This window comes from Scardinius erythrophthalmus (assembly GCF_964197995.2).
Source record: "Scardinius erythrophthalmus genome assembly, chromosome: 19".
In the NCBI taxonomy this organism is placed as follows: domain Eukaryota; kingdom Metazoa; phylum Chordata; class Actinopteri; order Cypriniformes; family Leuciscidae; genus Scardinius; species Scardinius erythrophthalmus.
Genome location: NC_138239.1, coordinates 9028386 through 9053661, shown reverse-complemented (window position 1 = coordinate 9053661; position 25276 = coordinate 9028386). Strand labels below are relative to the sequence as shown.

The 25276-nt window shown below is 37.2% G+C and overlaps 1 protein-coding gene across 2 annotated transcripts in view; it reads left to right on the top strand.

Annotated features, from left to right (window-relative positions):
• Positions 1–984: 984 nt before the first annotated feature.
• plekhh1 (pleckstrin homology domain containing, family H (with MyTH4 domain) member 1) overlaps positions 985–25276 on the top strand; it is a 39177-nt gene continuing 14885 nt past the window's right edge. Inside the window, exons 1-12 of one of the 2 annotated variants that reach the window (XM_081348072.1) lie at positions 985–1149; positions 8718–8887; positions 16126–16188; positions 17126–17275; positions 17357–17440; positions 17546–17627; positions 17712–17855; positions 20098–20894; positions 21533–21611; positions 23171–23262; positions 23391–23538; positions 23681–23817. In XM_081348072.1, the coding sequence (XP_081204198.1) occupies positions 8744–8887; positions 16126–16188; positions 17126–17275; positions 17357–17440; positions 17546–17627; positions 17712–17855; positions 20098–20894; positions 21533–21611; positions 23171–23262; positions 23391–23538; positions 23681–23817 (1920 nt within the window). In that variant the 5' untranslated portion in view covers positions 985–1149; positions 8718–8743. Of the gene's footprint in view, positions 1162–8717; positions 8888–16125; positions 16189–17125; positions 17276–17356; positions 17441–17545; positions 17628–17711; positions 17856–20097; positions 20895–21532; positions 21612–23170; positions 23263–23390; positions 23539–23680; positions 23818–25276 lie in introns of both variants that reach the window. The other variant, XM_081348073.1, reaches the window with a different exon arrangement.

Below are 25276 nucleotides of genomic sequence, written 5' to 3'. Positions count from 1 at the left end.
TTTAATAATCATGAAAATGTCTATATATATATATATAGTAGGCCTGTTTTTCATTTTTGATTTTGGGAAATTGGGATTATCATGTCTTCCTGAGATTCACTTTCAACATTCCATTCAAAATCTCTTTAACAAAATGATACAGTCAGGAGTGAGTCAGAAAACGTGTAACTCTTCAGAGTTGGACAGTAGTGGCCCCTGATGCAATTTCCTGTGTGTGCAGAGCATATACACAGACACGCTGAGCGTAGGGATTCGATTCTTCAAATCGGTTCTTTCGAACGATTTGTTTCAATGAACCGGCTCAAAAAAGATTCTGTGGTTCTCTTTCGTCATCACGTTGTCCAGGACATCGACAATAATTCCCTATGTCAGTGTTGTCTGTTGTGTCTAATGTCTAATAAAATAAATAAATAAATTAAAAATAATAATAATAATAATAATTCCCTATGTCCCAGTTCAGTTTGTTACGGGGCATGATTCATTTCATAAATTAATCAAGTAGCCTAGCCTAGATTTTGAACCCAAAAATTCAAAAAACTTTGGGTTCAAAATTTCAACCCAAGAATTTGAACCCAAAAACACTTTTTATTCGTATATCCAGTTACATTTTGGCTAGCTACAAAGTACATTAGGCTACTTTTAGATTAATCGGTCAAATCTTAGGTTTAGCCTATTAGTAATGTTCTTGCTATCGAATCAAACATGTCTGAAGTGACGGCTCTCGGTTTGATGAGTCAGTTTGGCTCGAGAACCTCTCGGACCGGTTCAGTCCGAATCGTGATGAAATCGTTCTAGGTGCAAACGATTCATTGAAAAGATCCGACTCAACCGAACGATTCGTTTATGAATCGGTCAGGGCAAGCAGACGGGGGTTTGGCTCCCGGCGTAATCTGACCCCAGCTCTCGGCTCTTTAAAGGAATAAAGGATGAATTTAGTGAATGGAGATCCGCTGCAACGTCTGCTGAGTTCAGAGCAGGACCGACAGCGCGAAAAGACGGCGCTATAGAAGAATGAAAGTTTTGGAGGAGAAACTTTTGAGAGCGTTTACGAACTTTGGAGGCGTAGCGGTGTGATGCGATGTGATGTGATCTACCGGCTTTGAAAACATTAAAGTAAAAATTCGAGCGGTCAAGAGAAGGACAGTCAAGGTAAGCTCAACGGTGGGTATGTACGTGGGACACGAGGATAGTTTGACTCCGGTTTAGCTGCTAGAAAATATGTGGATCATGGCATGTGTGATCATGTTTAATGTTTTTTCATGCTTTAGATCTCTCAAATTGCAGCGTGCGTTAGTTGGGATAATGTTGACATTTTCCAGTCTTGACACACCTGTGCATTTTTGGACGAAAGTAACGACAGCAGTTCCTACATGTGCCATCATTGTGTTTTTCCCAATAAAGTTTTGTTCTGCTGTTTCATGAACAAACAGAAAAGGAAGAGTAATGATGCTGTTTGCATCCAGCCTTTTGACACTCGTGCTGTTAATAAAACAGATTATGAAGTGTTTCTTGAGAGTGTTTATGTCTGTAACATTCCCAGTGCATGTGCATTTGTGCTCACGTGGAGTTTTTTTTTTAATTTATTTTAATGAATGAGTTTGATCTCAGTTTGACCTCACACACACCCCATCTAATTCTGCACAATAAAGTAAAGTCAAAGTCATGAGTAAATGCTTCCCTCTCTCTCATGAGTAAATGCTTCCCTCTCTCTCAGATGCTTAAACACATTATTTACAGTGCTTGCAAAATATCACTGTTGATATTATTCAAGCATGCAATTCCTCAGCCAATAACATATTTTTGCTCATATCTATTAATTTATGCAGTATATTCAATGGCTTGAATTAACCTCTTTTATGATGTACGTTTTCAGTTTTTTAATTGTATGTAACTGATGATCGTAAAAAAATAAAAAAAATAATCAGAAATGGTAATCTCCATGGTCAAGTGGTGGAACAAGAAAATAAAACAATGATTCAGGATTCAAAAAGATTAATATAAATTATTATGATATGTAAAAAAAAAAAAGTGTTATAATGGTTTATTATTAAATAGTTTATTTATTTGAAAACTAATGAACAGGATATGTGTATGTACTCGCATGTATTGAAGGTGTAAGGAAAATATTATTTCTTAATAGTTACACCACATGACATGAATCAGAATTTGCTTATAGATTTTTAAATCATTTGCTTTTTATTATCTCAGACACCTTTATTTGTCATTGACCCTATTCCTCATCTTCTAGCCTTAGCATCATGTCAGGGTTCATTCTCATAATGACAAATGCCACTTAGCCTAATTTGTGTAGAACCCAAGCATGCCTAAAACATTTATTGTCTTGTAAGTGCAGCGTTTTTCTCTTTTTCTCTTCAGCCTGCGTCAGTCAATGCTTTCTAAAGGGCAACTGCGGTGTGTGTAGGTGATGTTTACACCTCAGAATAGAGGAATGTCATAGGCTATATTTACTGCTCCAGCTGATAATGAGTGTGGCTAGTTTACAGAAGCCTGTTATTAGGCTGAATACAAAGCTTCCTGTAGACCAGAGGAGAGAATATTGAGGATGAGCTTCAGGAGATCTCCATGCCTCATCTACAGCTGTTAGAAACTCTGTGATTCTTGTAATCCCAGCTATTTATACCACCACTAAATGGGTGTTGTACTCAGCAGCAGATGTTCTCACCCCTAAATATGACATATCTTCAGGCGTGGGCTGTGGTGATGAGCTATATTCAGTAGTGCCTTTTGGCGTCATTGATAGCTGTTCAATTTATGGTTCAGTGGCATGGTTTGCTAGTCTTAGCTGGTTTAGCTGGCTTTCCAGCTTGGCCAAACTGGCCTTAAAATGGTGAAACTGGTCTGACCAGCTGATTTAAAAGTACCTCAAACCCCTAAAGCCATCAAAACAGTCTTGGAGACCAGATGGCGGTGTGTTTAAGTTACATTTTTTTTTAACCAGAAACCTTTCGAGAAACTTACCTTTTCAGACCTTTGCATAAGTTGTATTGATTAAAGCTCTACAGAGAAGTACAATGGAGTCATCTGCATGGTCACCATGAAATCAAAATTGACAATTCTTATTGTTATAGATGATTTATCTATGCACATACATTTTTACCAAATGAATGTGCCCTCATGAGATTTAATCAAAATGATTTCTCCTCCCTCTTGCTACAACATCGCTTCTCTAATGGTGTGTTTACCGGCCAACATTCACTCACATGATATCAGCAAAAGCAAACAACAATGATCCAACGATCCAATCAATTCCTGATGAACCAAATCAAGTCCCTCACTACATTTTTTCTTTATCAAGAAGCCGTTTCACTCGGATATACGTCACAACAGAGAGGAAAAGACTATCGCAACTTTAAGCTGGATTAGATGATCTCCCTGGCCAAGCTGGCCTCAAGCTGGTTTAATGGTTTAACCAGCTGATTTAAAAGTACCCAAAACCCCTATAAACCATCAAAACATTATTGGATACCAGCTGATTGGCTTTAAGTTCTTTTTTTTTCTCACCAGAAACCTTGGGAGGAACCAACCTTGTCCGACCTTCTCGAGTGTACAGATTAGAGCTCTACAGAGAACTACAATGGAGTCAGAAAGCGTCTGCATGGTGGAATGGATTTTATTTTGCTGTTTTCTGACGAACAGCTACTTTGAGTTAGTCGAGCAGGCGTTTCTATTAGTCAGACCTCCAAAGCTGATGTTATGGGTGGCCATAAATTGCTGCACAGACACCAAATGGAAACTTTGTTTCAGGCTGAAACAAAAGATGTCATACTCTGTTTAGTTGCGTGTGGTGGCCTTTCTTTTAAGATATATAGTCCGTGCAAGAGAAAAGAGTTGGAAAGCTCACAGAATGCTTGCTCCAACCTGTAATAGCTACTTTAAGTTTTCATTTTGAAGATCACACACGCAGACATGATATTATATAGCCACACACACACAGGTTTTATTTGAATAAAAATGCAGCCGTTATAGTACTCAAATGTCACTGATTACATATTACATTCAAATTGTGTTCGTTGTAATGGCAGAAACACACACAGACACATACATACAACAAGCTGACCCAGACACACTTTTTTTTTCTGCTGATTTGAGTAATTCGGATGAAATGCCAAGTTTGGTCTTGACAGAGACGATCCAGAAAAACAACAGAGTGGATTTCACACGTCTGTTGCGATGATATCATTTAATCGCTTACATCACCGCAGCTGTACACGAGATCTGGGGTGTGTGTGCATGGGGGTACATAAAATAGAGTTTCAAAATGATATTCATTTTATTGGAGAAACAGAGGAGGTTCTGTTTTATTGAATGATGCACCAGAGACCTGTCCTGGTTTCCAACTGGCCTTTAGTGACCCACATGCACATTACTCATTTTTTATTTATTTCACATTGCTTTTTTTTTTTTCATTGGTTCATAAGATTTACTCTTTCCACTACTGTTTAACAGAGATCATATTCTACTTGTATCTCGTAAGATTGAGTTTTGATAATGATGACAATCTATTTTCGGTCATTAAAAGCTATACAGTAACAGCTTTGGCTTGTTGTTGTGGATGTGCGTTACATGAGAGCTATTGTGATAGCTTGATCTTTTGAGAAGCCTATAGAACTGAGCGAAATATCAATATTTGTCAATATTAATAATAAATAAATATTATAAGTAAATAAATACGAAATAAATCAAAGGATTTATTTGCTTTGTTGCTACTGAAATCAAAATCATATATGCTATTACACATCTTTGACTAAACAATTTAATACTTTCCGGTTGTGACCATGATTGTGTGATATTTTAATAGTAATATTTATTGTGATTTATAAACAGAAAAATTCATTTGATATCATAGCGAATATACTGGGAATGTTTGATAAATCTTATATCGGATATGTCCTACTCTAGGCACGTAGGGAAAGAGTGTGGCTACTTTTCCTCCTCTCTTCCCCCCTTCCCACGCCAAACAAGCCAAGGGTGCAAAATGCCTTGTTCCTCACAGCATTAGCACAGAGGCTTCAGGGGCAATTGGATTATTTGCATCTTGCTGTCATATTCGGCAGTACAAGTGGACGTGGGCTGAGCTGGCAGAAAAATTGGCTTAATTTGACCTCTCTTTCTGATGGCCATGTCTGCCTCTGCCAGGCAATGTCTCCCAAACCTCAGGTCCTGACTTCAGTCAAGTCCGTACATAACAGGACAGAGAGTTATAGCATTTTGGTCAGCTAGCGGAATCTCTCTGTGCGCCGCTTCTGTAATTTGTCAGTAGGGCTGTAGTTACGACCATGCTAATTGCAGAGTGCGACATGGCACTGTTGTGCCGCTCTGCAGTTTTAATGTCTGGAGACTTCTGGTGTCAGTCTGTCTCATTTACCATTCCACTTCCAACGCCACAGATAGTTTTCCTTTTTGTCTGTTACAAGGGCCCTTATATCGTCCAGAAGTTAACCTTGATGGCTTTGTAGTCTGTCAAAAACCTCTTCTTGTGTTTATTGGGACGTGAATTTTTGAAACATTCTGTTATTTAGTTATCCTGCATTCTGCATTTTGACTTGAGGTTTTTATTTTCCCACCATCTGAATAGAGATGTTATCTTTAGCAGTTTTCAGACTTCTAGATCAGTGCATGTTTGTGACAGGCTACATTTAAAATCCAGTAACAAAATGATCTACAAGCTCATACAGCCCCGCGCTTTGATTAGATACACCACAGGACCCTGAGAGAGAGGCTTTGTCACAGCGGTTGTGCAAACTGTGATATAGGCTCGCTAACATAAGATTATCTAACTAGTTTAAAACATACATGCCAAGTTATTATATTCGTGGTTTAAATTTAATAAGCTTTAAAGGGTCCATGAACTGCATTTTTTTTTAAATGTATATTGTTCTTTGAGGTCCATTTATAATGTTGGCAAGATTTTTACATAAAAATATTCTAATTTACAAGTAATCGCCACAGACAATTTCCTATCCTGTCTTCGACCTTCTCTTTCAAACACTCAATTTTGATTGACGCGCATTCAAGACTCAAAAGTAAACGCCCTCTGTTATGATTGGGTAACAGTTTTGCATATTAAAGTACTTCTCAACGTTCCCGCTATTGCATGTGTGGAATTGTTCTGTAAACTTCCAATGTTCGCCAGAGTCTGATCCCGAATCAGGAGACAAACCTACACCTCAAGTACCAAGGATACTCCAGTCTGCGACATATTGGTAAATATTTATTCCTTATGTTTTTGTGAGGTAGTATTGTAGCCTACTATTTTATTACAGTGTTGAAACGAAGATGCTACTATCTCAGTTGAAACATTTTCCAACTGTGAAACACTTTTGCGTGTTATGCTTTATAAGTTTTGGTTGTGACAAATAAAGTTTAAGTTCTTAGTCACCACAGTTATAGGATAACTTATGGTGTTTTGTGTAAACAAACTATGAATAAATGTGTCATGGTTTGTCGCACTGTCGTTCTTATATTCATCGATTTATAATTTTCAGTAAAGTGAAAGTAGTGAGTATATCAAATGATCTGTAACAGACAAAGCAACAGTGACACATGGTAAAAACATTGCTACTCACAGTCACTGCATCATCATTTATTTTAAGTCTCTCTGAAAAGCCTACGTCAAACGCTCTCGTTTAAAAATGAATCCACTGTAAAATGAAGCGAACAAACGGACAGTGTCTTAAAATAAATTTCATCCACGGCACGCTTAGTATCACAAGGAAGGCAATGCAAAGACCGTGTTTTTCCACAACTTGGCACTTCAAAATGTCTTGTAATCCTCAGACGCATCTCTATTATTTTTGTTTCTGGAGTAATCCTGTGTTGTTTGCGTCTTTCTCATATTTTCTACTATATGACATGCATGAATTGGTGGGCGGGGCTAAAGAGGAAATGATGTAGAAGTAGGCGTCGATCTTCTACAGAGGCGGTCTTTCGTCGCACTATGACGTCATACCGAGACAAATGACGCGTTACAGATATTTGGGAGCTTGGTTTCAATAAAAACAGGATATTTAAAAAAAAATTGGAAATTTACAGGATATTTTTAAAGTATAATGACCTCAAAAGATCTCAATTCATGGCCCCTTTAATGTTTTGTGATGTGGTGTAATCAAGTTAAAAAGTTGTAACATTTCAGAGTAATAAAAAATGTATAATAACAGGACAGTTTTTCCACCATCACGTTTGATTTTAAATACATTTTAATACAGATATTCAAGACTTGATCGTCATAGAATGTATTTTGGAATAAAAATTGCTGATAAGAAAAAGAAAAAAAAAGGTAACTGACCGGCTAACATCACAGAAGTTACAAACTTTAAAAATGTGAGCTACAAACTATCAGTCGCCTGTCAGCTTTGTGCAGGTAAAAATAAGCAGCGCTTTCCACTATTCAAGAGCTTGTCTCCTTTGAGCCGCCACATTCTTTATCCCTTTTTCAAGGGAAGAGAGAAAGACCCCCTCCCTTATATTGGTAATGGGACTGTCATGCAGAAAGACTCCATTGTGTGGGCCAGGATCCTGTTTCTCCCTGGGCCTGTAATTAAGAAGGGATTGCTTGAACAGGGATATTTAGGTGGCTGAATATAGGGTAGGGTTTGCTTAGGCCGCTGGGTAAACTGTCTACACATGCATAACTGGACTAACCCCATCCACACGGCCTTCAAACGATATATGCATGTGTATATTAGTGTCTACAGTGTATATATATAGAGAGAGAAAGAGAGAAGGTAGCCTTTGTTAAACTGTGTCATCTCTATGAGCTCACAGCTCAAGTTTGCTTTTCAGTGGTTACCTAGGTGATCACTAAAAAGTGAGCTCATTTGAAGGGAGGGAAACAATAAAAGAGAGGTGAAAAGAAACCCTTGGCACAGAGCGTTTACCGCCAGTCCTGTGATGTCAACAGTGTGTTCTCATCTTATGGGAAATGTCAGTCTTAGATCACCAAGAATCAGGCCTCTTTTTTTTATTAGACTGTCTAGTGGAATTAAACTCCACTAAAAACACTCCAGTAAAGTTCCTGTCAGTCACACTAGTAATGGTCCACTAATATGGTGTTTTTAATGGCCAGTGCCCATTTCAATTTCTAAGAGAGCAGGGTGGTCGGTGGCTGAGATAATGCCAATATAGGCATAATGCTTAAATGATAACAAATGGAAGACCGTGTATCTCAAAATTGTGCCTTTATTTTCAGAATTGCACCTTTATTTCTCATAACTGATAATTTCATAATCTCATAATTTATTAAATTGGGAAATTATGCTAGTTATGCTCAACTCTTAGTTGTTTTTTTTCTCCTTCAGTGCAATCTCTATAAAATGTTCAAATATTTATCTAATAATCAAGAAAGACTGTAAAGTTCATGGCAATTATTTAGTCAAAAGGTGTGGAAATCAACCCTGGAAATGAAGCATTTGATTATCTGTGGACAAGGCTGTTGGGACATTTTGGAATTCATTCAAGGACATTTATAAGCCTGTGTCTAAACACTGTTGCCAGATTAATGGTTCTGGTCAATACTATTAAGGCTTTGGTTATGAAGGAATTTTTTTTCCCTCTCTCTAAACAGACCAGGTCCAAGGTCCCACTCCTCCTTTACAAGCTTCAAGGCAAACCTGTTAACCTTGTCCTCTATTTACCATTTGTGTTCATGTAAAAGTTCATTGTGTTCTCTGACAAATTTCCATCACTGTTTCCTTCAGGTTGGCAGACTGGCACGCAGGCACAGATGGCAGAGGTGATGGAGGGTATAGCCACGGCAGCAGTGCCCAACACCAGTGTGGACTGGCAGAAGCGATGCATCGCTCTGGAGACGCAGCTTATGAGGTTTCGTCTGCAAGCGGGAAATATCCGCCACCTTCTTGCTGAGAGGGTAAAAGAAGGGGTATTATGGGTAACACAGGGTCTACAAAATCGCCCACTGCATTCCAGCTGCGCATATGATTTGTTTATTTTGTACATTTTGCACAGCTTATGTATGCATAGATTCATCTAGCCAAAACAAATATCAATCCCCTTGAGTTGGATTGTATCAAAGCCACTTTCATTGACAGTAAACTTCACTCTATAATTTAGTAAACAGGGTACATGCTGCTGGGTTGCATCTTATGAATTGCTCATGAAGTCTTTCGTAAATGTGTGACATTTACCATGATATTTTTGAAATACCTTGGTTGTACCATGTACATACCATGCTACCTGAAAACTGAAATCAGTCTTGATATATATCAAAACACTCTGGCATTATCATCTGTTTCATCGCTGTACCGCCAAAGTAATTCTTTGTAAGGGTGATATTAGCTAATTCTATTTCTGATTTACTTCTTTTAAATAATCTTTTGCCTCAGTCACATTGGAAAAAGTTCCTTAGTTTCTCTTCTGCTCTTTTTGTCTCCCTCCTCATCTACAGTTTGGTCATGCTGCATTGACCTCAGTGTTTTGTCTTGCAAGAAAAGGTTAACGGTTAAACTTGGCAGGCGGCCCTGCAGGGAAAAACCAATGACTCGTGTGAATGCTTGAGTGGATATACAGGTGTGTGTGTGTCTGTGTGTGTGTGATAGACGAGGGAAGGATTCCATTATTAATGACCAGATTAGCACAAGTGTTTTTTATAGTTTAAGAAAATGGTCTTGCTTGCCTATGGCCACATTGTTAGGTTGTTGTGGGTGTTTGCAAGGGCATTGCTATGCGGTTGTTAAGATTTTCTGAGTGGTTGTTAGCATGTTGCTATGTGGTAGATTTAGTGTTCTAGGTGGTTACTTACTGGCAAAGTCAAGAGTTCTATGATATTGTGGTTCATGTCTATGAGATTTTGTTTGCCTGTTTTATTGTGAAAAAAATCGCATTCAGTGGCATGGGGGCGATATAGTTACCTTCAAGTCTATGCCGGGGGGCTAGTTCAGGGGGCAGTTGCATAAACTTAGCCTTTATGTTAAGACTATGTCTTAAGAACTAGTTTGGCCAACTAGCAGTTTAGATAAGAGGTAATCAGTCTTACTTTTTGGATTCAAATTAGACTGATCTACCTTTTTATGTAACTGATTTTGGACTTGAAGAAAAAATAAATAAAAATTGATGACTAACTTTTAAGGCTAGTCTAAGCAGTTTATGCAACCAGCCACTGGTCGCTATAAACATTTTGACTTCAACCAACTTGCTTAGCAAGATTCTTCAAACTTTTGATTTGCCATGATAGAAACTGACCTGACAGCAAAACTAACTGTAAAAGAAGACATTTACGCTAATACCCGTAGTAGCGCCCCTTGTGGCAACACAAAGGACCTGGTTTACTAACAGCTTGTACCAGCGCAAACCCTCTTTTGGCGTTAAAAAACTACTGTCAGGATTTACTTAAGACACGCAGTGAAAAATTTACGCTGAAAAGGCATAGATACAGTTATTTTTGCGGCTGACCTTATTACATATGCATATGTGGAAATTTCCCTTTTAGATGGGAGGAGAGTATTTAAATGAATCACGCAATGCGATTTACTAACTTTGCGATTTACAAATTTAAAAAAAATGGCGCTAGTCAATTTACTGGTATTTGCGCCATTATTTAACTCCCAAAAAAGCATGTCTTAAACCAGACGCTAATTTGCGCTGCTCTTGGTAGATTGCGTTGGTCATTATGGAAATGATTCGGCCGCGCCTTTTGTTCTTTAACATGTGCGTTGTCAGTAGATCACACGCAGAACTTTCCACTCCTATTGGCGCTTTTATGGGATTGCGCTCTCACGCTAATTTGCCCTGTTCTGTCCCCTGCTCACGCTAATCTGGCCCTATGAATGCAAAGCATACTTGTATTGCATTGTGAATTGCAGTCAGGCACATTTCGGAATGCATCATCATACAAAATTGAGCTTGCGTAGCTAGAAGCACCTGCATTCATGAGCTTGTCTAAAGTATGTTTAGGAACTTACGATTAGGGGTTTTGTGATAGCCAATCTTAAACTGCCATGATAGTAGTTGACCTGAAAGAGGAAACTGACTGTTAAAAAAAAGACGTTTATGCTAATACAGAGAATGCAAAGCATACTTGAGTTGTTTTGTGAATCGTATCAGACACATTTCGGAGGGGTTGAGGGAGCTAGCATAGCCAGAAGCATCTGTGCTTACATGCTTGGTTAAAGTGTGTTTCAGGACTTACGGATTGAGGTTTTGTGCTATAGTCAATCTCAAACCTTTTTCAGCCATAAAACCGTTTACTGAAGAATCAGAACACCTTCTAACCATTTTGCATGCATAACTTTGTCTCAATAAACACACTGGGGATTACACATCCCTTCACGGAGGAACATATAAACAATATTTTAGAAGGGTCTGTAGACCATGTGTGTACTTGCTCCTCTTGATGTTAACAAGTCGGTCCAAAAACAACATAAATTTTGTTTTTCTTTTTGGTCTAAGTGGTAGGTCTGTTGTTGTGTTGTTTTTTTTCTATCTGTGGTGGTGCCATTAGAGTGTTTACTGTCCAAAGACGCTGACCACAGGGACATTAAGTCTTGGATGGCTCCCAAACGTCCTCCATCAGGTTTCTTCCCACTCTGGTCATCGTCTCTAACAGCCTTTCACTCACCCTGACCTCCAATCTCTCCTGCTCTCCCATTCTTTCCAGCCTTTCTCTCGCTGGATATCAGGGCTCAGTGTCTCATGGGTTTCAGCTTATTTTGTTGAAGCGGACAAAAGAATGTGTTGAGTGTTTGCTGCTGGTGTCTTTTTAAAAAAGATTCATATGCTTCTCATCTGCTTCTATGGGTGGCGTTAGGAGTGTTTTACACATTGACCCACTTTGCAGAGGAAAAGCTTGACATAAAATTGAGTGAAGGGTGTGAGCTCTCATTCTGGCGCGAGGGAATACATTTTCCATTCTGTTCACGTACGCATGCCCTACAGTTGTAGAAGTTCATCCCATAGTAGAATAAGATTCAAATTGTAAGTGCACATATGCTATGTTCAAATAGCACACTACCATATTTCTGCACAAAATCTTGGGCCTCGTTCATGATATTAAAGGGGTTGTATAATGCCCTTTTCACAAGATTTGAAATAAGTCTTTGATGTCCCCAGAGTGTGTATGTGAAGTTTTAGCTCAAAATACCCCACAGATATTTTTATATAGCATGTTAAAGTTGTCACTTGTTGAGGGTGAGCAAAAACGCACCGTTTTTGTGTCTGTTCCTTTAAATGCAAATGAGCTGCTGCTCACAGCACAGGGGGTGGAGCTTCAACAGCTTGTGTCCTTTTACCTCACACAGACATGCACTGGAAATTTCAAAAACTTTTAGCCTTTATGTTCAAAGTCTTTACCGAAGTCAGAAAGATGGAGAGACTCAAGAAGAAGTGACAACATGTAGACAACATTTCTGAATGGTTAGCTGGTGAATTTATGTAGCTTATGTGTAGTTATCGTCTAGTCATTGATTAGCATATTCTGTCTTGATAATCTATAAATTGCATTCCCAGGGGCGGGTTTATGTAAATTTTAGGGTTAGTGATGTCACTAACCTGGGAGGAATGTTGTGTAGTCCTTACCAGCCGTTTGTTGTAGTCCTTAAAAAGCAATTTATTTAAAAGAAAATACTCCCTTTGCTTTGAACTTTGAGCGTTGTTACTTTGCAGATGTTGTTTATGCTCAAACAGCAACATTACACACTAACTAAAGTTAGAAAAGTGAAATCATATTCAACTACCCCTTTAACTCCTCCATTGTTGGTCAGTCGTTGTACGAGTAGGATGGTTGGTCAGTGTAGTATTTGCCCCGCCCCTCCTCCACTGTGATTGGACGGCTTGGTAAAAAGTGACAGTGACAAGTGCATAGTTTATGCACATTTTCTGTGTTAAAAAGAGTATTATGTGATATGTGGTTGAGCAATTTTTGTTGTTGCCAAAACTTAGTTTAAAACTGCTCAGCCTCTTAGATGTACAGTAGTTGTAAGATATACTTAATTTCTGATTGTGTTGATTTGACTTCACACAGAAATCATCCTTTCCTTATGTGAGTGCCACATGTGTTTGCATTTAAAATGAGAAAGTAAATGTAGAAGATTCCATAAGTTGGTCCTCGTGTGGGATTTGGCATAGTTCTTCATGCTTTCTGTAGAACTGTCTTGTTTCTAATGAGCTGCCAGACATGAGGATTAGCCTGGAATAGCAATAATGCTTTCTTGCTATCTCTCGCTTTCGCTCTCGCTCTCTCTCAAACTCAATCTTTCTCCATAAAAAGACCATCCCTGCTTCATTAGTCTTTATCTTCTTGCATAGTTCTCAAATTAATTATTGAGCTGTTGGTTGTTTCAGACTTTTGGTGTCTATATCTAATATGGTTAATCATTACATTTTCAGACAGTATTTTGATGATTCTTTAACAATGGACACTTATTTTAGCAACTAAACTGTCCTACACACTAAAAAAGGTTGATGAAACCCAGTTTTACTTGTTTTAGTAAGAGTCTTGATCATGGCAGATGGATGCTATGCTGGTGATTTCCAGAGTCATTAATGCACAATTCACATTCTCTGCTTCCATGTTCTGAGGCGGTGTAGTCAACTGGTTAAGTTCTGGAGTTCAACCAAGGAGGAAACCTTCTTTGCATTTACCCATAGCAACTGCAGGAGAACAGTTGTTACATTTTTCACATACCTGGTTGTCCGATGCCTGAGCAGCTGCCCTGCCTCCACCTGTTTAACCTGTGGCCTGTCCTACAGTCAACCGTCAGTCCATCCTTATTCTTCGTTCCCACGACTCTCGGCGCCGCCCTGCTTGCCACACGTGCTAATGATGCAAATTCAACGTTTAGATGTTAAGACTTTTGTCAGAGTAGATGCTATCTATAATTTTGACAAGAATGCCAACAAGGTGGTGCGGGGCGGGGCCAAAGAAATATTGAGAACTGCTGTTTTGTTAGAGCTATGATCACGTTGAAGATCATGTTAACTCCGCATTTAAATTTGTATATACATCGAGTATGTCATACAGTACCTACTACAGTAGGTTCATTGTTCGGCCAAAAAAAACACATCTTTCTACAAGTGATGCAGTGAAATTCCGACAACTAAAAATATTTGGCCGAAATAGTTTTGGTGGGCTGAAACCATTGACCATTTTTTGATCAAGTAAACAGACTCCTAATTTTCATTCGTGAGAAATAAAACGTCTTCTGAAAGTCTATATTACAGTGTCTTGGAATTGCATCTGTTTGTGTCATTGAGATGTTTCTATTAACTCTATTGAGGCTTGGTAGCTCAACACTCTCCATTCACCACCAGTAAACTTTACGGCATAGTTGTTGAATAGCTCTTAATGCTCAGTGAATCATTGCTGAGTGGGTGAGGCTAACCTGAGGTCAGTGCTGAGCTTGGGTGAGTGGACACTATTCCTATAGTAATGCGGATTGATGAAGTGTCAGCGAAAGCATGTCCTTGTTCATATTTGTCGCTGTGTCATCTATTCATTTCTGTACATTTGGTGACCCTGAGGTGAAGAGTCACACCTCCACACAATGACCCCACAGGCTGCTCTTCTGGCCATGACGCTCAGGGAATTCTTGCATGGAGAGAGTGCCTCCTGGGAATCCCTGGACTTTTGGCTTGAGGAGCGAGAAAGGGCGGAAAGAACAAAGAAGTTTGAACAAAAGGAGAGCTCTGTCATACAGTGGGAATTCATTAGTATACTTGTCCTCCTTTTTACTGGGTCAGTGAGCTCATGAAACAGTGAGCACAAATCACATCATGGCCAGGAACTCTGTTTGTGTGAGTTCTTACTAGCTTTTGCTTATCTATTCGCAGTATTTCTATGTGAGAAGATAATCCATGCACAGATTAGCACTCCTTCCAACAGCCTTTTTTCCCCTTCATCTCTCATTTTTAGTTTAAAGTTAAAAGTTGCGGTAACACTTTACAATCAGGTTCATTAGTTAACTTTAGTTAATGTATTAACTAACATGAACTAACAATGAGCAAAACATTTGTTACAGTATTTATTAATCCTTGTTAATGTTAGTTAATAAAAATACAGCTGTTCATTGTTTGTTCACGTTAGTTAACAGTGCATTAACTACTGTTAACAAATACAACCTTTGATTTTAATAATGTATTAGTGCATGTTCAAATTAATATTAACTAAGATTAATAAATGCTGAAGAAGTATTGTTCATTCTTAGTTTATGTTAACTAATGTAGTTAACTAATGAACCTTATTGTAAAGTGTTACCAAAGTTGCATACAGTACTTGCATGAGCATACAAGATTGTTTTACCAAATTCAAAACAGCTTTCCAACAGGAGCAGATGTAAAGTAAATTGAGTTTGCTATCATTTTAATGTTGATGAATCCAGAAGTGTGTGCCTGCTGTTAGTAATTTGCATAAGACGTGCCCAAACATCTCCATATAAATGATTTGCACACAGCCTCTACTGTAAGCCATTCATCGCCCTCTGCATACGTATCACTATTCTATCTGTAACACTTTTTTATTTATTTATCTGAAATAAGACTTATAAACCTGGTTTCAAATGCAATGCTTAAACCTAGTCCAAGACTAAAATGCATGTTTGAGCTGTTTTACTGAAAGCAACTTGCACTTGCATATCTTAAAATATATCAGTTCCATTGTTTTGTCTCAAGATGCACACCAGTAATGTTTTTTTTTTCTAAGGCACATTTATAAAATCTTAAATGCCCTAATTGAACTAAGGCCAAATCCTGGCTTAATCTAAGCCTGCTTTATGAAACCTGGCCATAGGGTCACTTATTTTCACTTATATTATACACACACACACACGCACGCACGCACAGAGTGTGTGGCTTGTTTACTAGGATGTACCCAAATCTTTTCCCTGCGCTGTCAGGCCATCATGGTGGTCCTGTTGATAACCACAGTGGTTTGTGGTATAAGCGTGCCCAAACCCGCACCAGTACAACATGCCCTCAGTATTTAGTGCCGGATTATAATCAAAATCATTTAAGCATGACAGGTAGCGACACTGAAAGCCAGATATACAGTAGATTATTCTCTTAGTTTATCTCACACTTATAGTTTACATAACCAACACACACACACATCCTAGCCTCGATGGAACATTCCATGATTCTCTCTTTTTCTTTCTATAGATGCAGGAGTTGGAACAGAGAGTGATAGAGGCTGACCAGCGGGCAGAGAACGCTGAAAAACAGGTACTGCTCTTGTACCACCGTTTTCTTATTTTTCAGAAATTACTGTATTAGAATCATACTCAGGACATGGTGTCCTATTTCCCATATTTTTTTAAAAGGGATATTTAATTATTATTGTATAATTTCATTCAGTGTGCCTGCCGTATAATAAATAAATCACAAAAAATAAAATAAAAAAAATAATATATATATATATATATATATATATATATATATATATATATATATATATATATATATATATATATATATATATATATATATATATATATATATATATATATATATATATATATATATATATATATATATATATATATATATATATTCAAAACACAATGTGTAATTGTGCAAATATTAGAGTAAAGTCAAAAGTCAGTAGTCAAAAGTTTTTATTTTTCCAGAAAATGTATTTTAGAAAAATAAAAACTACATAGACAATACAAAACTATTTTAATTTTAAATAGATGGATTTAAATAATTAAAATTGTATTTTTTTTTTTTGCATAAATTTGCTGATATTCAGATGAAAAACATCACAAAACATTAATATAAAAATAAATGTTTGAATTAACTTCACTTAAGTATCCTTTCACTTATTTTGTAATTAATTATAAGTAATAAATCATGGTAGCACAAATTATACTTTCTTGAAAATTATGTTTTTTTTATTATTATTATTTAAATAGCATGATGATAAACACAGTAGTGGATAAAAGTGATGCCAACCTAGGAAAATTGACATCTTCCCCCTATATTATAAAAAAAATTGTTAAAGATTTTGTAAGCACATTGAATATTTATGCTTGGCATCAATCGTTTTATTTGTGATAACGCAATGAAACATGCCAAATTGTTCAGATCCCCTCCAGGCATCACTTTTGGCCACTACTGAACTCTTTTCTCTTTGAGGACTTAATCGAAATTACCATTGTAGGTCCACATTATGGAGGAGAAACTGAAGTCTGCAAACATGCAGCCCAGCGAATCGGAAAACTCCTTGTACAGGCGTTATCAAGAGTTGAGCAGTCAAACGCAGGAGAAAGATATGATCATAAAGAGTCTTGAAGGACAGCTGGAGAAGCAGGTAAAGACCTCACAAAAAGGATGGCTATTAAACTCTCACATAAGGACTGAAACGTTGCTCAACTGCCCTCCTTATCTGCAGAACTTGGTTCGAGCCCAAGAGGCCAAGATTATTGAAGAGAAGGCTGCCAAAATCAAAGATTGGGTCACGTTTAAGTTGCGAGAGGTCAGTTGAAACGTGAAAGTGCTGTGGATAAATGTTTGGGGGTTTTTTCCAATTTTTTTTTTTTTTGTTGAAACAGAGTGTCCTTTGTTTTTTTGTGTCTTGTAGATGGAAACAGAAAACCAGCAGTTGAAAAAGGCAAATCTGAAGCAGGCTGAGCAGATCCTCATATTGCAAGACAAGCTTCAGAGTAAACATAGTTCCTTTCCTGTTTTCTTTCCTTGTAGCATTTGTTTTTGTTGGTTTTGTACACCTCTCGCTGTGTCTCTGTCAGCTCTTCTCGAGAGGCCCTTGTCTCCAGCAGTGGATATCCACCTTGTCCCCTCCAGCCCACTCCACCCTCCCAGCTGCCCCGGGACACCCCCTGCCCAGGAGGAGGGCTGGAGATTGACAGGATCTCGCATAGCCAATTCTACAGGTACATAATCATCTTCTACCTTCAGAAGGTTTGAAGCTCTTTCTAGTGTCGTTGAACAGAAATAGATTCGCACATTCGGAAACAGTCTTTACAAATATTGGCTGATGGTGTAAAACTGTTGATTTAATTAAAGTAACTTTATTTTACACTTTATTTTTTTGTAAGTCCACTAGACAAGGATTCTTGCGTTTAGTTTTACATCACCATTTTCTGCCCTCAAAATTAACCAAGATGTTTTTGATACTGTACCTTTGAGACTTCTATGTACAATTTACCTTTTTTGTAATTGTTTTTGCTATTTTTCTATTTTGCTATTTATTGTACTCCATTTTACAGCGTGTCCTAACCAGAAGTGATAAGCGATAAGTTTCCAATAACAAGTAACAGCCAATCAGAAGAGCATGTGGGTGGAGTCTCTGTGCATGCGCAGTACATAAGTACATAATCAGATTCATAAATTAAACCATTTTAACATTATTAAAAATTCATACTGAGTAACTGAAACAATCTTTGTCATAGAATACACTTGTTTGTTCACATTGTGTTGACAGTTTGAATGTTCTTGTTCCCTGTAATTTATTTCCAAGATCTGAGGTGAATTATCCATTGTTGCTTTCAGTATAGCTATACTGTATAGACCTTATGTAGCCCCGCCCCTTTTCAGCGCGGTCGACTGACATTTGTTAAGTCGTCTGCTTTAAACATCACAGTCCTCATGATAACTTTCGTTAACTTTACATTACATTAAGTAAATACTCCTGGACAGCAATGCCATAGAAATATACAGAGCGACCGCAAAAACGGAAGTTCAAAGACAATATTCTAAAGATGGCGGGTCTATAAAGGGCATGCAAAATTCTATAAATTCTCACATAAGATGCTTTTAACATCAAATAAAGCACAAAAATAGTGCCAGGGATTATAACTGTCATACTTTGTATGTTGTTGTCCTAGCCACAACGCTGCATAAATAAAAAAACGTTTCTAAAATAGAATTGTCACCATTCGCCGTTGTGACTGGTTAGGACAAAATCTCTGATTAACATGGAAAAGATACCTTTTTTTCGTACATCGCGGCACATTTGGTTAGGACACGTTTAGTGTTTTGTTAGTGTAACGATTTTTGCATAAATCCACGATGAGGTATCCATAAATTATCTGTCATCTTGGGATGTTGTTTTGTTAATGTTAGAGTTATCAAGATTTTATTAAAATAGATCTTAAATGATGGAGCTTATAATATGACAAAATGATTTGGATTTGAATTGTGTACAATTTAATTATTGACAAGTGTAATCTAACAAAATTGAATATTATGTGGAATTTTAAATAGTTCTGAATTTGATTTCTTTAAACGAATATTGAACATTTGTAATGTAATGAATAGAAATGTTTTTATGGCTGAATTTTATATACATGTATTTTCAAACAGCTGTTTCTTTGTTCTGAATCCTTAGACTGCAAATATACAGTTTAAAAAAAACAGATTCAAGTAGGTGGTGGTTCAAGAGAATCCGTTTATCAGTCGTTCAGTCGGTTTTTGATTTAATATTAGTAGAAAAATGAGAATACAGCTTGAATATAGATTTCTAATATTCTAATAATAGTCCTCCGCTGCTGCAGTTTCTTTCTGTGATGTATTCCAAAGTGATTTAGGCCTATATAATGCATTTATCAAATTATCTAAATGTTGATTTTCAAAAGTCATTTTATAAGCTCCATATTAAATATAATTATAATTAACAAAACATATTAGGGATGCATCAATTATTATAATTATTTTTTTTTTTTTTACAAAACTCTAACAAACTATAAATAAAGTTGGGTAATTGAATTTGGAATGCTTTAGCTGAACAAATTTTTCCATATTGCATAATTATGCATAATCATATTGCTACTTAGCTAATTTCATATAGCATAATTATTATTATTTATTTATTTTTTTGTCACAGTGAAGTGCATCCACACTGCTGACATTTACTAGTTGTAGCTTATTATGTGCTAATGAAATATCATGTTTCCGTCAACAATTTTGGCCTTCCAAAACTATTTCACCCAAAACCTAATATTTTTGGTTGCCTAAATTTTGGTGCATCACTAAAACATGTAATAGTAATATTTTAAAAAATAAAAACCCATAACATTTCCTTAATTTTCCCTCCTAACTTCCATGCCACACTTTTTGGATGTATAAGTTTTCATTTTCATCTTAATATACGTTAATATCCATTTCAAATTTCAGAAAGCAAAAGGAAAGTCACGGAGGGTTGCGATTCTGCTTTTCATAGTGCATCCTTACTTCCCACATTACAAGACAAAGGAGACTCTCATAAGTCTAGTCAAGATGGTGTTGACACCACAACCTTGATAAAGGAAACCGGAGAGGGGGCGGAGCCTATTTTTGGAGCGCCACGTGAGAGAGGAGTGGGAGGAGCTTCAGACAGAGATCACTCTTCTGATGAGCTCAACAGCAAATTTCGTTCCCAGCGCCTCCGCTCTTCTTCCTCATCCTCTTCCTCATCCACTTCAGCGTATGAGACTTCTGGTCCGGTTGGTTTCGACACTCCTACCCCCACTCCTAAAAGCCCTCCTCCTGTGTCCCTCTCACCCCCATTAGTACGCCTCCCTCTGTTGTGCCCTTTCCCTCTGGCTTTACCCATGGGCACCAGCATGACTCTGCCCAAAGTTCGCACTCCTCTAACCCCCCGTGACAGCATCCAACTTGTGAAGAAACACCACAGTCAGCCGCAACCCGGCATAGAGCGCCTCCATCAGGTCAACGTCAACATTGATATCGGAAGCTGCACCTCTCCATCCTGCAACAGTCTGGTCCCTGGTTCAGTTCCCACACATGGGTTAGAGGAGACAGACATTGATGAAGGGCCGCCTGAAAGAATGGAGGGAGTGATGGAGGGGTCAGAGATGGAAGCTCAGGCTACTGATGGAGGCTTATTCGAAGGGTTGGCTAAAGAGTTTGAGATGATGGACCCAGAAGCTCTTAAACCGCCTACACCACCTCTGCACCGATTTCCCTCTTGGGTAAGACAGGAAAAAAATGCTACGTCTTGTACCTTAAACTGTGCAGCTTGTTGAAGAATAATGTTTTATAAGTTGCAAATTGCAAGTTACAGCTTAGCCTATTTGTAATGTAAATAAGCTCTTAGCTGCAGCTTGCTACTACATTTATTAAAAATGTAATCTTATTAGACTTTAAATTTGAAATATAACCTGACATGTAAACAAAACAATTCCCACAAAATATCAGTTGAAATTAAATTCATTTTCTAGTGTTTTATTAGTATTTATTTATTGCTCCTTTATTTATTACTACAATAACATGATTAATTAATTTATAGAAGAAGTGAAATAATAGTGTAATCACATAAAATATCTTTAATTAAGAGCAAGTTCCAAAGTAAGTAGTATTTACTAAGCTGGTAGTGCAAGTTACTTGAAACGGTTGGTGCAACCCTACCCAGAATGCTCGGGGTGGGCTTTTGGGGCAAGCAACCACCTGGAAACACGCAAAATAACACAGAAAACTCCAAATATTTTAGCAACCAAATTGCAACACCCTTGCAACCACCCACATCACCCTAACACTATAGTGCCAAGTTCTGAATGGCATGATTAATGTTTGACACCACTATTTGTGTGTATCTGTGTGTGTTTTTCAGGAGAGCCGGATCTATGCGGTAGCTAAATCAGGAATGAGAGTCTCAGAGGCCTGTCTTGGAGCCAAGGCTCTTGGGAGAGGTCAGTCGACCAATCAGCAGTCAACACTGATCATTCAGTATAGGCCTGTCACCAGAAATTGTTATAACACTATATGAACACATACCCTTAGATCTGTCAATTAGAGGTAAGGACTTGTTTGATGTCACTTCCTCTTACCTAACGGGAACACACCTGTGCAGGTGTGATCTCCGTGCTTTGAATCTTCTAAGAGGCTGAGAATGAGAATCTTCTGAGGGTGAGAATGAAAACCCTGCTTTTCAATATGCCGTGATGAAAGGTTAAAACTGCTGTGTAATTATTACCCCAGGGAGTATTCCACCTCTCACCTCAACTCTACAACAAACGTCAGTGGAACTGTGCTGTATTCTGCTTCGAGACACAAGTCTGATCAGACATTTGGTTTTATTTCTTATGCCACATGCTCAGTGTAAAGATTTGGGAGTGACAGTTGCATTTAACCCTTCCATGCGGATACTGTTGAAAATCATATATGACAAATCATACCACAAAAGGCACCTTATAATACATTGGATGGTCTCACGAATAATTGCATCCACATTTATAATACATTATAGTGCTTATTTTACGCTTTTAGAAAGTATAATGCATTAAATCACGACAAAAAAACAAACAATTTTATGTTAATATTTTCCAAATATTATAATGCATTTTAACTTTGGTTAACATTATGAGAACCATGAATAATCTTATACACCACCATTCAAAAGTCAATATGTTTTTTATTTTTTTATGAAATTAATACTGTTATTCAGCAAGGATGCATTAAGTGAAGACATTTTGTAATGTAATGGAAGATTCCTTTGTCAAATAAATACTGTTCAACATTGGTAATAATAATAAATGTTTCTTGAGCAGCAAATCAGTTTAGAATGATTTCTGAAGGATCATGAGACATTGAAGACTGAATGGCTGCTGACAATCCAGCTTTGCCATCACAGGAATATATTACATTTTAAAATATATAATAATAGAAAATAGCTATTTAAAATTGTAATAATTTTTGACCAATTAAATAAAAAAAAAACATCCAAAAAAATCTTACCGACCACAAACTTTTGAACAGTAGTGTATACTTGCTAGAAAAAAAAGAAAGACAATCAAATAAAAAATAAGCAAATTAAAGGGATGGTTCAGCCAAAAATTAATTTGTCATCATTTACTCACCCTCAACTTGTTCCAAGCCTGTATAAATCTCTTTGTTCTGCTGAACACAAAGGACGATTTTTTTTTCCATACAATGGAAGTCAATGTTGCCCCACAACTTTTTGGTTACAAACATTCTTCAAAATATTTTCCTTTGTGTTCAGCAGAACAAAGAGATTTATACAGGTTTGGAACAACTTGAGGCAGAGTAAATTATGACAGTATTTTTCAGTTTTGTGTGAACAATCCCTTTAAATGTACAAACAAACACCATATTTGGCTGTTTCACTGATGTCTGTAAATGAAATGGCCATATGAAATTATATTGAAGTGCCCACCCCAGGCCTTATGAATTTTTTACAACTTTGCGGACTTTATGTAAGTGCCCATGTGTTGTTTGTTTGTGTCTCCAGTATCCACCCAAACTCAGCACTCAACAACCGGCCCCTTCACCCACCTCATTTACAAGAACATCAGTGTGCCTGTGTACTCCACGTTTAAAGGGGTAAGATTACATCAATATGATACTTAACTCGTTATATATTACCAGTGTCACGCTAAAGTGTTATTGCACATAACAGGTAAAATTTACTTGTCTTTCTCATCATTCCCACAATGTTCTTCTGCCCTTAGAAGGCAACTCAGATCAGCAATGTCCCTCTCCCGGATGATGACTCCGGTTCAGAAGACGACAGCAGCTCATTGGCCAGCTTGTACACGTCAACGCTGGGGCCAGATAAAAAGGGCAGCACCCCTGGCAGCCCTCGGGCTGTCAAAAGAGGTGAGGAAATCTGTAAAACAAATATTTGTATTTAACCGTTTTCCCCTGTAATTTGTGTATAATATAAGTGTGTAGCATTAAAAATATTCAAAGTCTGACACAGGATCAACTCTTAAACCATTTTACGTCTTTTGTCCTGCAGGTGTTTCTATGTCCTCCATCAGTTCAGAGAGTGACTATGCCATTCCTCCGGATGCGTACTCGCTGGACAGCGACTGCTCAGAGCCCGAGCACAAGGTTCAGCGCACCTCCTCCTACTCCTGTGAGAGTGTTGGGCAGGTACGTCTCTGAGCTCCTTCTACTTTGAGCCGTCTCCATATTGTCTTCTCATCTACGCTACCATTCAAAAATTGAAAAAAGTATTTTATGCTCACCAAGGTTGCATTTAATTGATCAAAAATATAGCAAAACGGTAAAATTGTGAAATATTATTTCTATTTAAAATAACTGTTTTCTATTTAAAAATATTTTAAAATGTAATTTATTCCTGTGATGGTAAAGCTGATTTTTCAGCATCATTACTCCAGTCTTCAGTGTCACATGATCCTTCAGAAATAATTTGAATATGCTGATGTGGTGCACAAGAAACATTTCTTGTTCATAGTTTTCATATAATGTCACACACTTATTGGAACACACACCTGGAGGGCAAAACGAGGCTTTCCTCCATTGCCCGCTTGCTTTTTTTCGCCAAGTTTGTACTAAAATACTAGGTAACACTTTATTTTAAGGTGACGTAGTTGCATGTTATTACATGTGCTTACTATAATAATAACAGTAAATTATGCATAATGACAAGTAACTAACCCTAAACCAAACCCTAACCGTAACTCTATAGTAAGTAAATGTAGTTAATTAATATTATTCAGTACTTATATGAGTAAATACAATGTAACTATTTCACCTTAAAATAAAGTGTAACCCAGGCAAAACAGATCAGTATGAATGCAACAATCAGTTTCTCGTTAAGCATGTTTCCATAAAAAAATAAAGAATACACAACTTTTTAGCCCATTTTGCTCATATTATTCTGCGCTCATCTTCTTGCCTGTATAAAGTATGCATCATCAATGCAAGGTATATACTGATTTTTTTTATACTGATTTGATCTTTTAATATCACTGTTTATTTAATATATTTAACAATATGAAGTGTTTTTCATATTAAGCGTTTTAGAGTGTCCCACTGTTTTTAGTGATTGAAACACTGCAGCAGGCGCTGTATATGTATCACAAGTGCCCAAATCTTGCATTTTGTTTACATATTTTTGTGTTTCTTCTTTTGAGATGGAAAATTTACAGGCCCGTGCTTCAGTTCTATGGATGTTTTACCCTGCAGGTCTCTGCATCAGTCACTTGACTGAAACCTATGAATGATTATTTATGTTGAAAATGGTGATTCTTTGTTGAATCGCAGGTCCAAAAGAACAGCATTTGCTGGAAATAGAAATCTTTTGTAACATTATAAATTATTTTTTGTTGTTGTCATTTTTGATCAATAAAATGTGTCCTTTCTGAATAAAAGTATTAATAAAAAATAAAAAAAAGTTTTAAAAAATTACTGATCCCAAACCTTTCAATGGTAATGCATATATTCATATATTTTAGTACATAAGTTCTTCAGATGACATTTGTGTGCGTGTTAGGCAATCTTTTCTTATGTTTTAGTTTTAGTCCAAGGAGGTCTGTTAGCATTCCCATTCACCTCAATCCTAATCCAATAACATCAATAGAATTTA